Below are 16,624 nucleotides of genomic sequence, written 5' to 3'. Positions count from 1 at the left end.
GGGCTCACCTTGGGTTGCAATACCCTCTGTCCATGCCCCAGACGGGTTTTGGAGGGTGCCTTGCTCACGGATCTCTCCTCATAGTCATTACCAGGAACAAAGGGTTTATTTCCAACCAAAAAGGCGGGGAGGGGGGGGTAGTACAAATAATCCAGGAACCCACCTGCATTGAGAACAACAGGGCTGTGGCCCTGCAGGCCTCTTCCCCCCCCCCCCCCCCCGTTTGGCAAAGGTGGGGAATTGCCTCCCCTTCCCAGCTACCCCCCACCCCCTCAAAACGGCTAGAGCCAGGAGCAGCTGGGCAGAAGGGGGAGAAGAAAAAGCCGGAAACTGAGGCAGAAAAGGTGATGCTAGAACCCAGCAGTCCCGGCTCCCAGTTTCTCTTTCTCCCTAACCCCGCCCTCCCCCCGACTGGGAGGGGAGTGTGACTAGTGGTTGGGGGCGGGCTGGGAGCCAGGACTCCTGGGTTCTATCCTTGGCGGAGCATGGTCTTTCTGTGCCTCAGTTTACCCTCACCTGTGTGGAAGGGGGAATGATACAGCTCCAGCTGCTTCCAGTACCCAGTTACCATCCCATCGCCCTGCCTTCATGGGCTGGAATCAATGGGGGGCTTGGCCCCTCCCAGGGCTCGGGCCCACAGAGGCTAAATGTGACCAGTCTCCTTCCTCCTAGGAGCAGGATTCATCCCTCCGCCAACCATAGCCCCCTTCCTGTGCAGAGACACCCCCAGGAGGGGGCACCGTGGGGCCAAATGCTCTATCCAGGCTGCCACGCAGATCAGCTACAGCTGTGAGCAGGACCCCCTGCCCACCCCCAGTGAGCCTCCTCAGGTGCTGCACCCCCAGATCTCCCCACCAGCCACTGGCGTGGGGGGGAGAATCCAGGCCCCTATCACAGCCCTACACCTGCCAGCCACTGGGGAAGGGGGGAATCCCCAAAGCCCCACCTCCCTCACCTATGCCAGCCCCATGGGCTCATGTAGCAGGCAGGCCAGGTAGCAGCAGATGGCCCAGGCCCGCCCCACCTGGCCCTCCATGGTGGGGGGCTGGACCCCGTGCAGGAAGCGGAAGCACAGGGCCTTGTCAGCCAGGCTGGCCAGGCTGAGCACCTGCAGGCAGGCCTCCCCCTGCTGGGCGCTGAGGGCCACGGGCCGTCCCACAGGAAGGGGGGCAACCCCGGCCCTGTTCCCCCCCTCCCCGCCCGGCAGGGCGGCACTGCAGCAGAAGGCCAGGAAGCCACTGGGGGCGGCCACGGCACAGCCCTGCAGGGCATAGAGCTGCCGGCCCCGGCCCTCGAAGCGGAGCTGGGCGCAGTCCAGCACCACCCACGGGACGCCCCCGACCCGGGACGCCCGCTGCGGCTCAAAGCGCTCCACGCGGGCTGCACCACACCGGCACCTGGGGAGAGAGGGATGGGAGTGTCAGGCCCTGCCCTGGGGGGCCCTCTGTGCCACCCCCATTCTCATGTGTGGGGACCAGCCCCTCCAGGCCACACCCCCTTCCCAGGTGGGGGGGACCACACCTCCCCCCCATTTGGGGGGCCTACCTATCCCTCTGGGCAACCCCTGCCCCTTGGGGGGGTGGGACTACCCCTCCAAGCCACGCCTCCTCTCCATGTGAGGGGTGGACCAGTCCCTCCACTATTCCGCATGCAGATACCCAGGTAGGGATAGGGGGGTTCTCCCCTGCTCCCCTCTAGGGGGCGCCAGCTCCCATCTGGTCCCAGGGCAGGGACTGACTGGCTCGGGGGCCGGGAATGAGGTACGGGGCCTTTTCCCTCTGGGGGTGCTGGCCCCCCGGGGGGGCTCACCTGGGCCAGCCGGGTCTCCATGAGCTGGGTCCAGCTGAGCCAGTAGCGGGAGACGGTGGCCTCGGAGAGCTGGAAGCGAAAGGCCAGATCCTGCAGGAGCAGCCCCAGCCGCACCAGCACCAGGAAGAGCTGGGGCTCAGGGCGCTGGAGGGGCCTGGTTCGGCCCCCCGCCGCGGCTCCCCCTCAGACAGGAAGGCCAGGAATGCGGCCAGGCGCTGGGCGCTGCCGAAGCCAGTGTAGAACCGCAGCCACTTGCTGTCGTCCCGGACGCTGCCCAGGCAGGCCCGGCCCGGCCCCCCTGCTCCTTCAGCTTCTGGCCGACGTGCAGCATCGAGCTGCGGCTCCACTCCAGCTCCTCCCGCAGCCCCCGTGTCCGGCTCTCCAGCTGGTCCCGCTCGCACCGCAGGTTCCGGTTCTCCGCCTCCAGCGCCGCGATCCGTTGGCCCAGCTCCGACGCCAGCACCCAGCACTCGCTCTCCGACCTCTCCTGCGGCACGCAGAGCCGGAGATGCAGCTGACTCTGGGGTGGGGCTGGGTATCCGGGACCCCCTCGCCCAGCGCTGGGATACAGCTGACTCTGGGATGGGGTACGGGAAGGGTGCTCCCCGCAATGATCCCCCTGCCCCCTCCTTGCAGCACAGTGCCCCCTACTGCCTCACCCCTCACCTGCAGCTCCTGGCAGTGCTCCTGGCTGGCAGCCAGGGCCTCCTGCGAGCTCTGCAGCAGCTGGCTCTGCCGATGCACCATCTCCTGCAGCTCCCGCACCATGCGGCCCAGTGCGGCCGGCTCCTGTGGGATGCCGTAGGCCGCCTGGTCGTGCTGCATGGCCGGCTGGGTCCCGCCCCAGTGCTGGGCATAGCAGGGGGATGCTCCCGTCACCTCCATCAGCTCAGCTGCCAGAACCAGGTCCCCAATGCCAGACGGGCCTTCCACTGCAGGGACGGGGCATGGGGTCACTGGGGGAGAGAACCCAGGAGTCCTGGCTCCCAGCTCCCTGCTCTAACCACCAGACCCCACTCCTCTCCCAGAGCCAGGGAGAGAACCCAGGAGTCCTGCCCCTCTGCGGGATGGTACCTTTGTCCTCAGGTGTCTCTCCTGGCAGCCAGCAGCCCGGACGGATTCTCCTTCTTTGGGGCTCCAGCAGGCTCCTCTGGGCGCCTCGCCGAGCTCTGCCAGGCGCCTCATCCCGCACTTCATGTTCCAGCCCGTAGTGGGCGCCAGAGAGGCTGTACGGGGAGATCTTGGCAAACCAGTAAAGTGCCTGAATCACTAACGTTTGCTGCTAACAGCAGCCTCGTCAGCTGCCCATAGAGAGGCCACGCAGCGGCCTTCGCTTAACCAAGGCAGGAGGGGAGCAGGTTCCGGGGTCCTGCTACGAACATGGAAATCGCTGATATGTGTATTTTAGAAAAATAGGAATGGATCTATCAGGGCATCGAGGCACGTTCATGCTAAAACCACATTTGGTTAAATTAATGATCAGAAGGAAACCTCTTGCCTGACCTTTAAAAATTGCTCGCTTAGCAAGTGTTCTTTAAGTGACATGTCATCGTATTAGTAACGTGTAAATAAGGGGGGAAAGTCTGAGTTTGTTTGTCATCGTATTACTAACGTGTAAATAAGGGGGGAAAGTTTGTTCGGGGGAGTTTCTTCAGGGACACTCCCTCTGGACGCATCTCAGGGTCCAGACAGAAGTTTGGCCGGCGGAAGCCTGTCACAGCGCCACTCGAGGGCCACACTCAGCTTCGGTAATTATCAAGGGTTGAGGGTGTTTCACTAACCTGTTGTGTAAGTGCCTGACACTAAGTAAAGTTTAGCTTTAAGTGAAAGCACTCTTGTGTTGTCCTGTTTGTGCCAGCCATCGATCGGCCGCGTCTCCCCTGACACCACCTTGCACAGAGGAAAAGTTACCAAGAACTTTGGGTTGAAAGAACGCCGGGGACAACATGGCTGGGTTCATGATACTCCTGGAGAAATTGGGGGCAATGGGGGATAGATTCACCAAGGGCAAGTCATGCCTGACCAACCTGATTGCCTTCTATGCTGAGATAACTGGCTCTGTGGATATGGGGAAAGCAGTGGACGTGATACATCTTGACTTTAACAAAGCTTTTGATGTGGTCTCACACAGTATTCTTGCCAGCAAGTTAAAGAAGTATGGGCTGGATGAATGGACGATAAGGTGGATAGAAACCTGGCTGGATCGTCCGGCTCAACAGGTAGTAATCAACGGCTCAATGTCTAGTTGGCAGCTGGTATCAAGCGGAGTGCCCCAGGGGGTCAGTTTTGGGGCTGGTTTTGTTCAACATCTTTATTAATGATCTGGATGATGGGATGAATTGCACCCTCAGCAAGTTCGTGGGTAACACTGAGGGGAGAGGTAGATAGGCTGGAGGGTAGGGATAGGATACAGAGGGACCTAGACAAATTAGAGGATTGGTCCAAAAGAAATCTGATGAGGTTCAGCGAGGACAAGTGCAGAGTCCTACACTTAGGACGGAAGAATCCCATCCACCGCTACAGACTAGGGACCGAAGAGCTTGGCAGCCGTTCTACAGAAAAGGACCTAGGGGTTATAGTGGACGAGAAGCTGGATATGAGTCAGCAGCATGCCCTTGTTGCCAAGAAGGCCAACGGCATATTGGGCTGTATTAGTAGGAGCATTGCCAGCAGATCGAGGGACGTGATTATTCCCCCTATTCGGCATTGGTGAGGCCACATCCAGTTTTGGGACCCCACTACAGAAGGGATGTGGACAAATTGGAGACAGTCCAGCGGAGGGCAACGAAAATGATCAGGGGTCTGGGGCACATGACTTACGAGGAGAGGCTGAGGGAACTGGGGTTATTTAGTCTGCAGCAGAGAAGAGCGAGGGGGAATTTGCTTGAAGCCTTCAACTCCCTGAAGGGGGGCTCCAAAGAGGATGGAGCTCGGCTGTTCTCAGTGGTGGCAGATGACAGAACAAGGAACGATGGTCTCAGGTTGCAGTGGGGGAGGTTTAGGTTGGATATTAGGGAAACCTATTTCACTAGGAGGGTGGTGAAGCACTGGAATGGGTTTCCGAGGGAGGTGGTGGAATCTCCTTCCTTCGCGGTTTTTAAGGCCCAGCTTGACAAAGCCCTGGTTGGGATGATTTAGTTGGGGTTGGTCCTGCTTTGAGCAGGGGGTTGGACTAGAACCTCCTGAGGCCTCTTACAACCCTGATCTTTTGTGATTCAATAGACCAGAGATCCCTGTCCCCGGCTGAGGGCGCTGCTATTCCCCCATTCCTCCAGCCCTGAATTTACCCACAATCCCTCCTACCTCTCCCCACCTTCCCTTTGCAGCCATCCCAGCTGGAGCAGGATAACAACCTACTACTGCTGCCAGCTCACGGAGCCAATTCTTCAGGGGCTCCGGGTGGGTGTTAGGGGGCTCTGGTCCAGGGCCTGAGGAACCCAACTTCTGTTGCCTGCCCTGGAACAGCCCCTGGAAAAGGAGCATCCGCTGGGTTTCTGTGCCTCTGGTTCCCTCTCTGTAGGAGGGGATAATGCGCCCCGACCTCTCTGCCAGGGGGCGTCAGGAGGGTACAATCACGATGAGACGCTCAGGGGCGAGACAGACCAGGACTCCTGGGTTCCACTCCCAGGTCCATTTTCCTGCCCAGTGTGGAGAGGCGATTGTGGGTCGGGAGTGAGGGGCACCGGCAGAGACGGGGGGGGCTGCGGGTCGGGAGTGAGGGGCGCCGGCGGGGGGGGGGGGCTGCGGGTCGGGAGTGAGGGGCGCCGGCGGGCGGGGGGGCTGCGGGTCGGGAGCGAGGGGCGCCGGCGGGGGGGGGGCTGCGGGTCGGGAGCGAGGGGCGCCCCCAAGGCTGGTACCTGCAGCACTGGAGGGGGGCTGGGCTGCAACAGTCTGGCCCCTCAGCCTCGCTCTGGCTCGAAGATGGCGGCTGATCTGAGCCTGCCCTATTCGGGCCCAACGGGGGCGGGCGCATCTGCCAGGGACAAAGATGGCGGCGGCCATGTGTGAAGCCCGGGGCGGAGCTTGACTTCCGCCAGAAGCTGGATCTTATCGCAGGGAGGGGAGAGAGATAGGACAAAGGGGGCAGAGCTCTTCCCCTGCCAGAGCTGGGGAGAGAACCCAGGAGTCCTGGCTCGCTGCCCCTCCCCCCACTCTAAGCACTAGCCCCCACTCCCCTCCCAGTCAGGAGAGAACCCGGGAGTCCTGGCTCCCAGCTCTCACTCGCTGCTCTAACCACTAGACACCACTCCCCTTTCAGACACGGGGCTGGAACCCAGGAGTCCTGGCTGCCGACCCCTCCCCAGCTCTGCCCCTACAGCTGTCAGGAATGCTGCCCTGGGCAATTCACGCCCTGCGGAGCTCAGGCCCGTGTGGGGCAGAGGCCAGGCATCTGCCAGGGAATTGGGAGCTGCTTGCAGTGTCTGGGGCTTTGTCATTAGCTTCTGTGCAGGGAGCATCCTGACATTGCCTGGCGGGGGGCTGGGAGCCGGGACTCTTGGGTTCTCTTCCCAGCTCTGGGAGGGGAGTGGGGCTGATGGTTAGAGCAGGGAGGCTGGGAGTTATCCAAACAGCTGTGTCAATGACTCTCTCTGATCCACTCACGCCGTTTACACCACCTTTAGCTTTTTGTGCCTTTGTGGCCAGAATTTGGCGCCGGCCCCCACGAAAGTCCCGGCGGGTTCAACGGGAGCCAACTTTCTCCTGAGTTTTCCCAGAACTGCAGCCACTCGGGGCTCTATGCAGAACACCCCAAACCCTGCCAATTAGCAACGCCGCGGATTTGGCTCTAACAGGTGCACTGGTGGCAGCTTCTCTTCCAAATGGGAACCCAGGCATCCCGGTGGGAGATGCCGCTTGCCCACTTATTACTCTAATCACAGGGCTGCCAGCAGCTGAGCAAGCTCGTTAAGAAGGTGTGTTTTCCTCCCAGCTTTCCTGGCTCTGGGCCAGGCAGCCAGGCCTGGTAGCAGGTGACGGGCGCGGGAGGGCAGGAAGTGTTAGCAAAGCCAGCGCTCTTGAGACGGGCTTGGAGCTCGGCAGCATCACTCGTTTGGATCTTTATGTGGGGTGAGATTGACCCCAGGGAGCTGAGATCAGAAGCCGGCCCTCCCTACCCCCAGTGCAGTCAGGGGTGACTCCGGATTGACCCCGGGGGAGCCGAGATCAAGGGTGACTCTGGATTGATCCCGGGGAGCTGAGATCAGAACCCAGCCCTCTCTGCCCCCAGTGCAGTGAGGGGTGACTCCGGATCCAGCCCAGAGGTGGGTGGCTCTGTCCCATGGTGGAGGGTGTTTCTCATTCATGTGCCATGGGGTGCTCTGAGCCAGCCTCCCGCAGTTGCTGTGTAGGCGGTTCCCAGCCCCAGGGCTCAGGGCGCTGGCTCGATGCCTTAGACCCAGGGGATCCCCGCATCACTGCGACAGCTGCTGAGCCAGCCAGGTGCTGCCTCCCGCCCTAGGGCAGGTAAGAGAGGGGGCTCCCTCTGCGGGGGGTTCTCCCTGCACACAGCCCGGCTGGGGATGGAGGGCTAGGGGCTTGGCCTGGGGGGGGCCCCAACGGCTCTGTGCTGGCTCCCTCCTTCACTCCGAGCAGCTCCAGTGTCTGGTTCTTCCTTTGCCCATGGGCCCCTTGCCTGGGGCAGCCCCGGTGCCAGCCAGCAGCAGCAGGGCAGAGCTAGCCAGGGGGAGTGCGGCCGGGGGATGACAAAATGTACACAGGTAGGGATGGAGAGAAGTTGTGTGGGAGGGTGGAGCGGGTGTGGGGTTGGAGGGCTTCCTGTGGGGCTGGGTAGAGGAGTGCGGGGGATGGAGGAGGTGTGGGGGTGGAGGGGTTCCTGTGGGGCTGAGTAGAGGAGTGGGGGGGTTGGGTGGAGGGGTTTCCATGGGGCTGGGTAGAGGAGTGGGGGGTGTGGTGGAGGGGTTCCCATGGGGCTGGGTAGAGGAGTAGGGGGTGTGGTGGAGGGGTTCCCGTGAGGCTGGGTAGGGGTGTGGGGTGGAGGGGTTTCCGTGGGGCTGGGTAGAGGAGTGGGGGGGTTGGGTGGAGGGGTTTCTGTGGGGCTGGGTAGAGGAGTGGGGGGGTTGGGTAGAGGAGGGGGGATGGAAGGGGTGTGGGGGTGGAGGGGTTCCCCTGGGGGCCGCCCCACACATCAGGCTCAGGCTGCAGCTGAGGACACGTGGCTCCTGGCCACGTCCCTGATCTCACGGGGCCTCAGTTTCCCCATCTTTACAATCGTTCAGCCTGCCAGCTGCACAGGGCAGCACGGTTTCCTTGCGTGTGAGCAGCACCTGGCCCAATGTGGCCTCGCTCTCAGCCCCTGGGCAGCCGTGGGGTCCCACCCTCCATTAGGTTACTGACAAGAGCCTCTAAGACACATAAGAATAACGTGAACAATCGGAGGCGAAGAAACGAACTCAGGCACTGTGATTTCCCCTGGCATTACCCCATCTCTCAGACACAGCTCACTGGGGACACCACGTTTTCAACTACCCCCGAGGCTAGAACAGCAGTAAATAGACTCAGCTTGTTTACTTTGATAGCTGCAGTTGCATTCAAATTGTGTAAGACTTTTCACAAGCTGGGACCAGGGAGCTCTGCCCGGCCTCTCCAACGCTACAATAACACTGATAATCGTTCAGAACATCTGTCTGTTTATATTGCAGCATTAAAATACATGCACATGTGCACACGCGATGTTATGAGGGAGGGCCTTGATGGTTACCATGAATCATGATAAAGCTGAAGGGTGTAATCTGTTGGGTTACCTAGAAGGAGCAATTAAGCTGATGGTATGTAATGAGAGTGGGAAATGACAGAAGCCACCACCCAAGGCATGGTGCCAAAAGGCAAGGCCTGTGCAAAAACAACAAAAAGCTAACCCAGGGAGATGAAGAGGGGTTTTCCCAGGATGCTGGAACTAGGGTAGAGGACATTTGGTTTCTACTCCTGCCTCTGCACCTAGGCAGCTCCAAGTCACATTGATCGCTCTAGGCCTCCTCTTCAACATGAGGATAACGTTCCTGACCCCATCTGTTTACACGTCATGGGGGTGGCTTAGCCAGAGACACAGTGGCCATGGAAGAAAGCAGCGAGACAAAGCTTTTTGGGGCACAGGACTGTCTGAATGCAGGCCTGGATTTCTGAACAAGGAACCGCCCTGCTGCTGCTTGATCCTAGTGCACTGAGGGAACTAGGCCTTTGCATCCATTCTTGGTCACCCCAGATCACACAGGACTCCTACCAGCCATTTCTCCTCCAAGTGATCGGACACTGACGGACTGCGCCAGCTGAATTGGGCAGCAACATTATGCATCAGTCAGTAGCTTTGGGCGGTGGCAGAAGATGAGCCATCATCAGTTATTCATCCCACTGCCCCTCCGTGGCTGGATTCCAGCCTTGCCACAGACCTGGGCATGAAACAGCAGCTGGGCAAAACTTTCCAGACGAAAGTTTTCATTTGCTGGGGGTGGCTCCAGGCATTGGGTGACCGAGACCTTGCACAAACTTGTGGCGATTTTGACACATTTTTTTGGGTCGGGGAAAAAGCGATTTGCGAAAAGTCCAACGGTTTGATTTTTAGGGGCAGGGGATTCATGCTGCTCTGCCGCTAGGAACTTCCACCCATTTTATTTGATCTTTTTAAAGGCAAAAGTGTATTTAAAACCCCGCTTGCCACTGGGCCGAAACAAAAATGTCTGATTTGCCAAAAACTCTAAAACAGAAAAAAAAATCCATGTTTTGCCCCATGTGTAGGTTCATCAATTCTAAAGCCAGAGGGGACCCTAGTCTGCCCTCCTGTCTAGCACTGGCCAGAGAACAGCCCCGCAATAACTGAGCAGATCTGTTACAAAACCAGCCGATCTTCATTTAAAAATGGGTGAATTGTCCCCCTGGTTTGTTACTCTGACTGTTCCAGATGTAGTCCTCGTTTCCAGGCTGAATGCATCTTGCTTCGACTTCCCGCCATCAGATGGTGTTTAACCTTCTTTTACTAGACTGAAGAGCCCGTTATGAAATCGCTGTTCCCCATGGATAGACTGGGATCAAGTCACCCCGAGCCTCCTCATCAAGCTAAATAGACTGAGTCGCTCACTCTCGGTGGGTTTTCTCACTCTTGAACCATTCTCCTGGCTCTTCTCTGGCCCCTCTCTGATTGATCGCTGTCCTTCCTGAACGGCGCACACCAGAGCTAGACACAGGCTCCCAGCAGTGGTCGCACCAAATCTAGAGGTCAAACAGCCTCTGCTCCATCTTAAGATTCCCCTGTTGACATGCCCCAGGCTCGCACAGGGAGCTCACCTTCAGCCCTATATCCGCCACGTCCTCCCAGGTTTCTGCAGGGTCCCGGCTTCCCACAAGAGAGTCCCCTGGCCTGGAAACACGGCCAGCGTCCTTTAATCCCAGGTGGCTACGGTGATGTTTAGCCGTGGATTTGTGACCTTTCTCTATCGGAAACCTCCTGCACATCCGAGGTTCGTACGTCTCCCCGACAAGCAACTAAGGCCGTCCTCCTCCCCTCGACTTCACACAGAACCGTGGGTCAAGTTCAGCGCTTTGCTCTTGTCTCCCTGGCCAGGTCAGAGCGGCTCGAAAAGAATCTGTAGCTGCATGCCAGGCCCAGGTGGGACGCTCTATACTAAAGACACCACATCTATACTAAAGACAAGACATCGGCAGGACAGGGCTTCATCCGGAGCTGGGTACCCCAAGCCCCAACCTTCCAGCCTCCCCGCCTCCAGGCGAGTTTCACCATCGACACAGAGCGACCTGCGTGTTCCACATCAGTCCTACCAGAACAAGCCACTCCACCCCTGGGCGAGGCGGAGGAAACAAGCGATTCATGACAGTCTTCACGTTGGGGACGGCAGACAGGAAGAGCTCGGGGCACCACAGCGAGAGGCGTGGGAATGTCCTAGATTATGGCTGCTGCAAATTGAAAAGCCATCGATACCCGGCCACGTGAGGCTGGAAGGGGCCTTGAGGGGGCGTCCGGCCCAGCCCCCTGTGCCGAGGCAGGACCAAATCTACCTAGATCGTCCCTGGCAAGGGTTTGTCTGATGTGGTCTTACAAATGCCCATGGATGGGGAGCCCACAGCTGTTCTGGGGAGCCGGGTCCATAGTTGAATTCTCCTCCCCATTCGAACATTTCCCCTGATTGCTCACCAGGATCTCCGTCGCCAGCAACTCAACGATCGATCCCCAGCCTCCTTAGACCAGCCTGGTACGCCTCTGTAGGCCGCTATCGGCCCTCCTCAGCCAGCTCCTCTCTGGCTGGACCAGGCCTGGTTCTTCCGCCTTTTCCCCCTTGGCTGGGTTTTCTAATCCTCCCACTCATTTGGCTCCTCTCCTCTAGACTCTTTCCAAATGTGGCCAAATCTCTCTGAAAGTGCAGCACCCCAGAATGGAGCTTCCCCCCTACCCGGACAAGCAAGCCTTCCTGTGGCTCACACTCGACCCTCCTGTGCACAGGGCACAAGTGATCCAGTTTGTGATCCACTAGACACCCCTCCGTGTGCTGTTTTGCGGCACCCCTGCCTAGCCAGCTATTTCCACCTCACTGGGCCACTGATTTTCCCTTCCCAGCGCCGTTCTCTGCGCTGGTCTGTTGCGAAGGCCTTCTTGCTGATTTCAGCCCCATTCGCCAATTTTTCAGACCCCTCCCAGTGTGGGCCCATCCGCAGGTATCCCAGGCAGGGCGGGAAGGAGTCGGGTTTGAAGTGCTCAGGGTCAATTTCTCAACCATCCGCAGACTATGGCCGTAACCCTGGAAACTCAGTGAGAGGCTGAGTCAGGAAACCGCTGCTCGTGCACAATCAGACTTTCGCTGGGTCTCTTCCTGCGGGCGCTTGGGGCCCGTTCGGATTTTAAGGAGGAGCGAGCGTTAACTCTCAGACTCCTGGTGTCTGTCCTCACTGGATAATTAGTGACTAATTGTCTGATTTCCCCCTCCCCTCTTCCGCCATCCTAGTTCTGCACCGATGTGAACATGGAAATCGGCAAATCTCAAGAAAGTGTTAAAGTGAAGGCCAGGTTTGCGATCCGAATCCGCTGGCACGGGGCCTGGTGCTGAGCATTGGCTCCAGTCCGGTAGCCAGTGCAGGCAGCCCCGGGGGGACGGGCGGCCGTGGGGAACAGAGCCAGGATCCCTATACAGGAGAGTCAACCCGGCTCGTGGCCTGAGGCTGGAGCAGCCTCATGAATCGCTGGGTGGCCTGGCCACCACTGTGGGGGAGGGTGTCATGTGACGCACGCCATGGGCATGACTCAAATGCACACACAGAGCAGGGCCCAGCCCCTCCAGCAGGGGGCAACACACACAGAGAGCAGGGGATGAGGGGTAACTCTGAGGGCTCCTGCCCTGTCTAATGACCCTCATGCCTCCCCCATTGCCAGCCCCAGGATGTTCAAGGAATATTTCCAGTACAAGGGGATCAGCTTCCCCAGGCTGATCTACTCGGAGCAGGGGCTGCGGGAGGTGGAGAACGAATTCCAAGTCCAGGATGATGACGTCTTTAACGTCACCTACCAGAAATCAGGTACCGTGGGGCCCTGGAGCCAGGGCTAGAGCTCTGGAAGTGGGGTCGAGTGGTTAGAGCAGGGGGCTGGGAGCCAGGACTCCTGGGTTCTCTCCTCGCTCTGGGTGGGGGCTAGGGATTCTGAGGACCGCACAGCACTGGGGGGAAGGGGGTGGTTCCCCGTTGTCCATAGCAACGCTCACCACAGGCTGTCGCCATAGGGACCGTCTGGATGCTGGAGATCCTGAGCCTCATCCACAGCAATGGGGACCCCAGCTGGTGCCGCACGGTCCCTAACTGGGACCGGGGGCCCTGGTATGAGACTGTCTTGGGCCTCCAGAAGGCACGGAGCAACCAGGCACCCCGGCTCATCAGCTCCCACCTGCCCGTCCAGCTCTTCGCCAAGTCCTTCTTCCAGTCCAAGGCCAAGGTGCAGGAGCTGGCTCTGGGGCCGGGGCGGGGTGGTGGTGGTGGGGGATGTAAGGCAAAGCCTTGGCTCTGGGTTAAAATAAAATTCAGTTTCTAGCTCCTTTGGTTGTGGAGAAAAGCCCCCAAAATACAACTCTGCCAGAGTTTGCAGAGAGCCTGAGCCCACTGATCTCCCCCAGCCCCTTTCCCAGCATGCACCCAGGGGCCCAGTCCCCCAGCCCCTTCTGCAGCATGTACCCCAGGGGCCCAGTCCTCCACTGCAGCCTCTCATCCAGCATGCACTCCTGCGGCCCAGCCCCTCCCCCAGTATGCACCCCAGGGACCCAAGCCCCCCAGCTCCTTTCCCAGCATGCACCCCGGGGCCCAGTCCCTCAGCCCCTCCTGCAGCATGTACCCCGGGGCCCAGCCCCAGCCGTTCCCCCAGCATGCACCCAAGGGCCCAGTCCCGCCCCCACTCACCCCGTGTCCCCCCACAGGTGCTGTACACATTGCGGAACCCCAAGGACGTCTTTGTCTCCCTCTACCACTTCGCCCAGATCTTCCGCCCCTACAAGGAGCCGGGGCAGCTGGACCAGTTCCTGCAGCAGTTCCTGGAGGGAGACGGTGAGTGCCATGCGGTGGGCGGGAGGCTTCCCCCCCCCCCCCGAGATGCCCCCCATGACCGCCTCCTTTGCACTTTCAGTGCCCTTCGGCTCCTGGTTCGACCACGTCAAGGGCTGGATGGGCCTGCGGGACCAAGAGAACTTCTTCTGGATCACCTACGAGGAGCTGCAGCAGGTGGGGGAGGGGGCCCTGGGATGGGGGGAGGCGCGGATCCCAGCAGAGGGGAGGGAAGATGGGGGAGGCATGGGGTTGGGGCTGGAGTAGCTCCAGGTGGAGAGGATCTGAGGGGGGATCCCTGAGGGCAGAGGGTTGGGGGCTGGGCTCGCCCAGGCAGGGGGAGTTAGAGCTCACTGTTACCCCTCCTGCAGTTACCCCACCCCACCAGCTGAGGGCGCTGTTGCCCCCCTCCCCACCACCCTGTAACCATGGACATGGGGGGCCTGTGGGTCAGCTCCCCCTGGAGCAGAAATCAGGGGCTCTAGGTCTGGCCTTAGCTCAGCCACGGTGCCCCCAGCCCCGGATGCAAGGTGACAGGAGCTGGTGCCGGCAGAAGGGTCACAAAATGCAGCAGTGACACGGGACCCCGCCCCCCGCAAGAGTGCGAGGGACCAAACCCAGGCACTGCGCCACGTGGGGTCCTGCTTCCTTGTGCCACCCAGACATGGAGTCACCGAGATCGGGGCCCCATCGTGCCAGGCACTGTCTCGGAGAGCTCCAAGTGTAAATCGACAGACAGTGAGAGGGTAAACTGAGGCACAGCAGAAGGCCCATGACTTGTCCAGGGTCACCCAGCGGTTCAGTGACAGAGCCGAGCCGAGACCCCAGGAGTCCCCCAGTCCATCTCCAGCCTCCTCCATCCCAGCCAGGACTCCAGGGACCCATCTCTGAACCGTGCCAGGGACTCCCGTCCCTGCTTCTGTCTCCCCCGGGGCTGGCCCGAGGCAGGATGGGGAGGTCCCCTCAGTCGGAGAGTCCCCCTGAGTTAGATCCACCCCGTTCTGAGGTTCTCCAGCGCGGCCCGAGGCCTTCCTGCCTCGGTTTCCCCAAGCCTGGTGCGCCCCTGAGGGAGGCCTTGACACTGACCCCCTCCCCTGCTGCCCGCAGGACCTGCGGGGCAGCGTGGAGCGGATCTGCCAGTTCCTGGGCAAGCCGTTGGAGGCGCGGGCGCTGGACGGGGTGGTGGAGAACGCCTCCTTCCAGGCCATGAAGCAGAACAAGATGTGCAACTTCAGCCTGGCCCCCGGGTTCCTCCTGGACCAGACCCAGAGCTCGTTCCTGCGGAAAGGTGGGGCTGGGCGGGGGGGGCTACGGGAGGCGAACAAGGTCCCATAAGCTGAGTCCTGGATGAGAAGAGATGTAGACCCTGGCTCAGCTCCGAATGACGGGGCTGTGGGTCGGGATTGAGGGGCACCAGCAAATCTCGGGGGAGCCCAGGTCCAGGCTAGTAGGGGGCTGTGGGTTGGGAGTGAGGGGCACCGGCAGAGCTGGGGGGAGCCCAGGGCCGGCCTAGTAGGGGGCTGTGGGTTGGGAGTGAGGGGCACCGGCAGAGCTGGGGGAGCCCAGGGCTGGGGTAGTTGGGGGGGGTGATGTGGTGGCCACTCCCATAATGCTCTCTGCTCTCTCTTTGTCACAGGGATTGCCGGGGACTGGAAGAACCAGCTCACCGCAGCCCAGAGTGAGAATTTCGACCGGATTTACCGGGAGCAGATGCAGGGGCTTGATCTGAGCTTCCCCTGGGACGAGCCGAGCCCCCAGCCCTCCCCACCCTCTACCAACTGCTCAGGCCCCTCACCGGGCGGCAGCTGAGACAGGAGGGAGTGCAGTGCACTGGTTAGAGCAGCGGGGCTGGGAGCCAGGACTCCTGGGCTTCAGGTTTAACAATCGAAAACAGGACTCCCAAGGGCGGGGATAGGGGTGTCCTTGGGCAGTGGGGTGCATGTTGGGTGCTGGGGGTCAGGTGTCCAGGAGGGGTAGGATGGGCCCAGGACTCTGTGTTCCCAGTGGCTCCCCGTGGGGCGGGTGGAGCTCAGTAGTTGCGCTAACCACTAGACCCCACTCCCTGCACCCTGTGAGGCCATGTTAGTGGCCCCTCTGGGAGGTCTGTTGGGAGAGGATGGAGCTCCCCACCGCCCCCGGCAGGATCCCTGCCCCATTCAGCCCCCACAAGGTGCAGAGGGAGTGGGAGGGGGGTTAGTTCAGTGTGTGTGTGTGGGGGGGGTGTCAAGGGTCCCCCAGGATCTGGCCTCCTCTTAACCTGAGATCTGTAGTAAACACAGAACAATAAAACTCATTTCTCGCTGGGTACCTAATGTGGCCACTCGGGGGGGAGGGAGGTTGGTTGTCTGGGGATCCCTCACCCAGTGTTGGGCCAGGGCCCTCTGGGGTGGGGAGCGGGGGCTGGGTATACAGGGACGCCTTGCAGCCCCTCAGGGGTGGGGCACGGGACTGGTTATCTGAGGACCCCTCGCTTGGTCATACTCAGGGCAGGTCCGGCCCTCTCTCGGCGATGGGCTCAGGCTCTCAGCACACTCAGGCAGGGTCTGTCCCCCTCCAGTCACATTTCCAGACTTTTCTTTGCAGCGTGAGGCCTAGAAACGCCCTGTTCCTTCTGCCCGGCACCTGGCACCGTGCCCAGGCTGGCTTTCGCTCCCCCCACTCCAGCAGCTGAAAGCAGAACCTGAGTTGTGGCCCCATCACTTTTATTGTCGCGGGTCGCTGGACAGAACTGTCAACAGCCAGTCCTAGCACGTCTCCATCCGTGCACAGGGGGCGTGACTGATCCCCCCCGCCATCAACCCCCCCGGGGCCATACAGTGCCCCTGTCTGACACCTCCCCCCCACCCCAGACTGCACCACCCTGACCCGGAGGGTCCCGACCGCAGAAACCCAGCGGCTCTGAGTCCAGTGTGAACCCCAGGGTCCCTGCAGGAAGCCAGCTGCATGCTGGGGGGTCCTGGCACCCTAATACCCCTGGGAGCTGAGATACAGAGCACCCCTCCCCCTGTCTCAATGGGAACCAATTTCCCATCCCTCAGGGATCACAGCAGGGTCAGGCAGTGAGGCAGGGACGGGTGGGACTCTTAGACCCACAGTTCTACATCCTGACATCCCCCCCCCCCAAAAAAATGGCATGGTCCAGCTAGGGAAACCCCTTCCCCCTGTTCCAGACCACGGCATGACCCATCTAGGGACACCCCTTCCCCCCCATCCCAGAACATGGCATGACCCATCTAGGGACACCCCCTCCCCCCATCCCAGAACATGGAATGAC

At 60.5% G+C, this 16,624-nt stretch overlaps 2 protein-coding genes and 1 pseudogene across 5 annotated transcripts in view; 1 reads left to right on the top strand and 2 right to left on the bottom strand.

Annotated features, from left to right (window-relative positions):
* The window catches only part of LOC311511978 (leukocyte immunoglobulin-like receptor subfamily A member 2), an 873,498-nt pseudogene that overhangs the window by 382,049 nt on the left and 474,825 nt on the right, over positions 1–16,624 (bottom strand). The gene's annotated exons all lie outside the window — the stretch shown is intronic.
* Positions 241–10,272, bottom strand: LOC311511900 (uncharacterized protein; the record flags this gene model as incomplete). Its single annotated transcript, XM_084612832.1, has 4 exons — positions 241–1,397; positions 1,810–2,296; positions 2,884–3,088; positions 10,105–10,272. 4 exons carry the CDS (start codon positions 10,270–10,272, stop codon positions 956–958), a joined length of 1,302 nt encoding a protein of 433 aa, XP_084468958.1. The 3' UTR covers positions 241–955.
* On the top strand, positions 7,041–15,657 carry LOC311511492 (sulfotransferase 2B1-like). Of its 3 annotated transcripts, none has more exons than XM_084612146.1 (7): positions 7,041–7,070; positions 12,200–12,342; positions 12,543–12,751; positions 13,227–13,353; positions 13,433–13,527; positions 14,458–14,638; positions 14,987–15,657. In XM_084612146.1, the coding sequence occupies exons 2-7, from the start codon at positions 12,207–12,209 to the stop codon at positions 15,157–15,159; spliced, it is 921 nt and encodes a 306-aa protein (XP_084468272.1). In that variant the 5' UTR covers positions 7,041–7,070; positions 12,200–12,206; the 3' UTR covers positions 15,160–15,657. The 3 variants fall into 3 exon arrangements, with proteins under 3 accessions (XP_084468272.1, XP_084468271.1, XP_084468270.1); XM_084612145.1 differs by lacking the exon at positions 7,041–7,070 and adding an exon at positions 7,214–7,272; XM_084612144.1 differs by lacking the exon at positions 7,041–7,070 and adding an exon at positions 11,664–11,836.

Source organism: Lepidochelys olivacea (genome assembly GCF_965140295.1).
Source record: "Lepidochelys olivacea isolate rLepOli2 genome assembly, chromosome: 23".
NCBI lineage: Eukaryota > Metazoa > Chordata > Testudines > Cheloniidae > Lepidochelys > Lepidochelys olivacea.
Note: the sequence above shows the minus strand (reverse complement) of the source record. Positions and strands in the feature narration are given on the sequence as shown.

What these genes read in the sequence shown, in the direction of transcription:
- LOC311511492 (XM_084612144.1), top strand. Translation starts at nt 11,793, where the DNA reads ATGGAAATCGGCAAATCTCAAGAAAGTGTTAAAGTGAAGGCCAG. An exon ending in AGTGTTAAAGTGAAGGCCAG is followed by an intron (nt 11,837 to 12,199) that starts GTTTGCGATCCG and finishes CCCCATTGCCAG; the next exon opens with CCCCAGGATGTTCAAGGAAT. An exon ending in CCTACGAGGAGCTGCAGCAG is followed by an intron (nt 13,528 to 14,457) that starts GTGGGGGAGGGG and finishes TGCTGCCCGCAG; the next exon opens with GACCTGCGGGGCAGCGTGGA.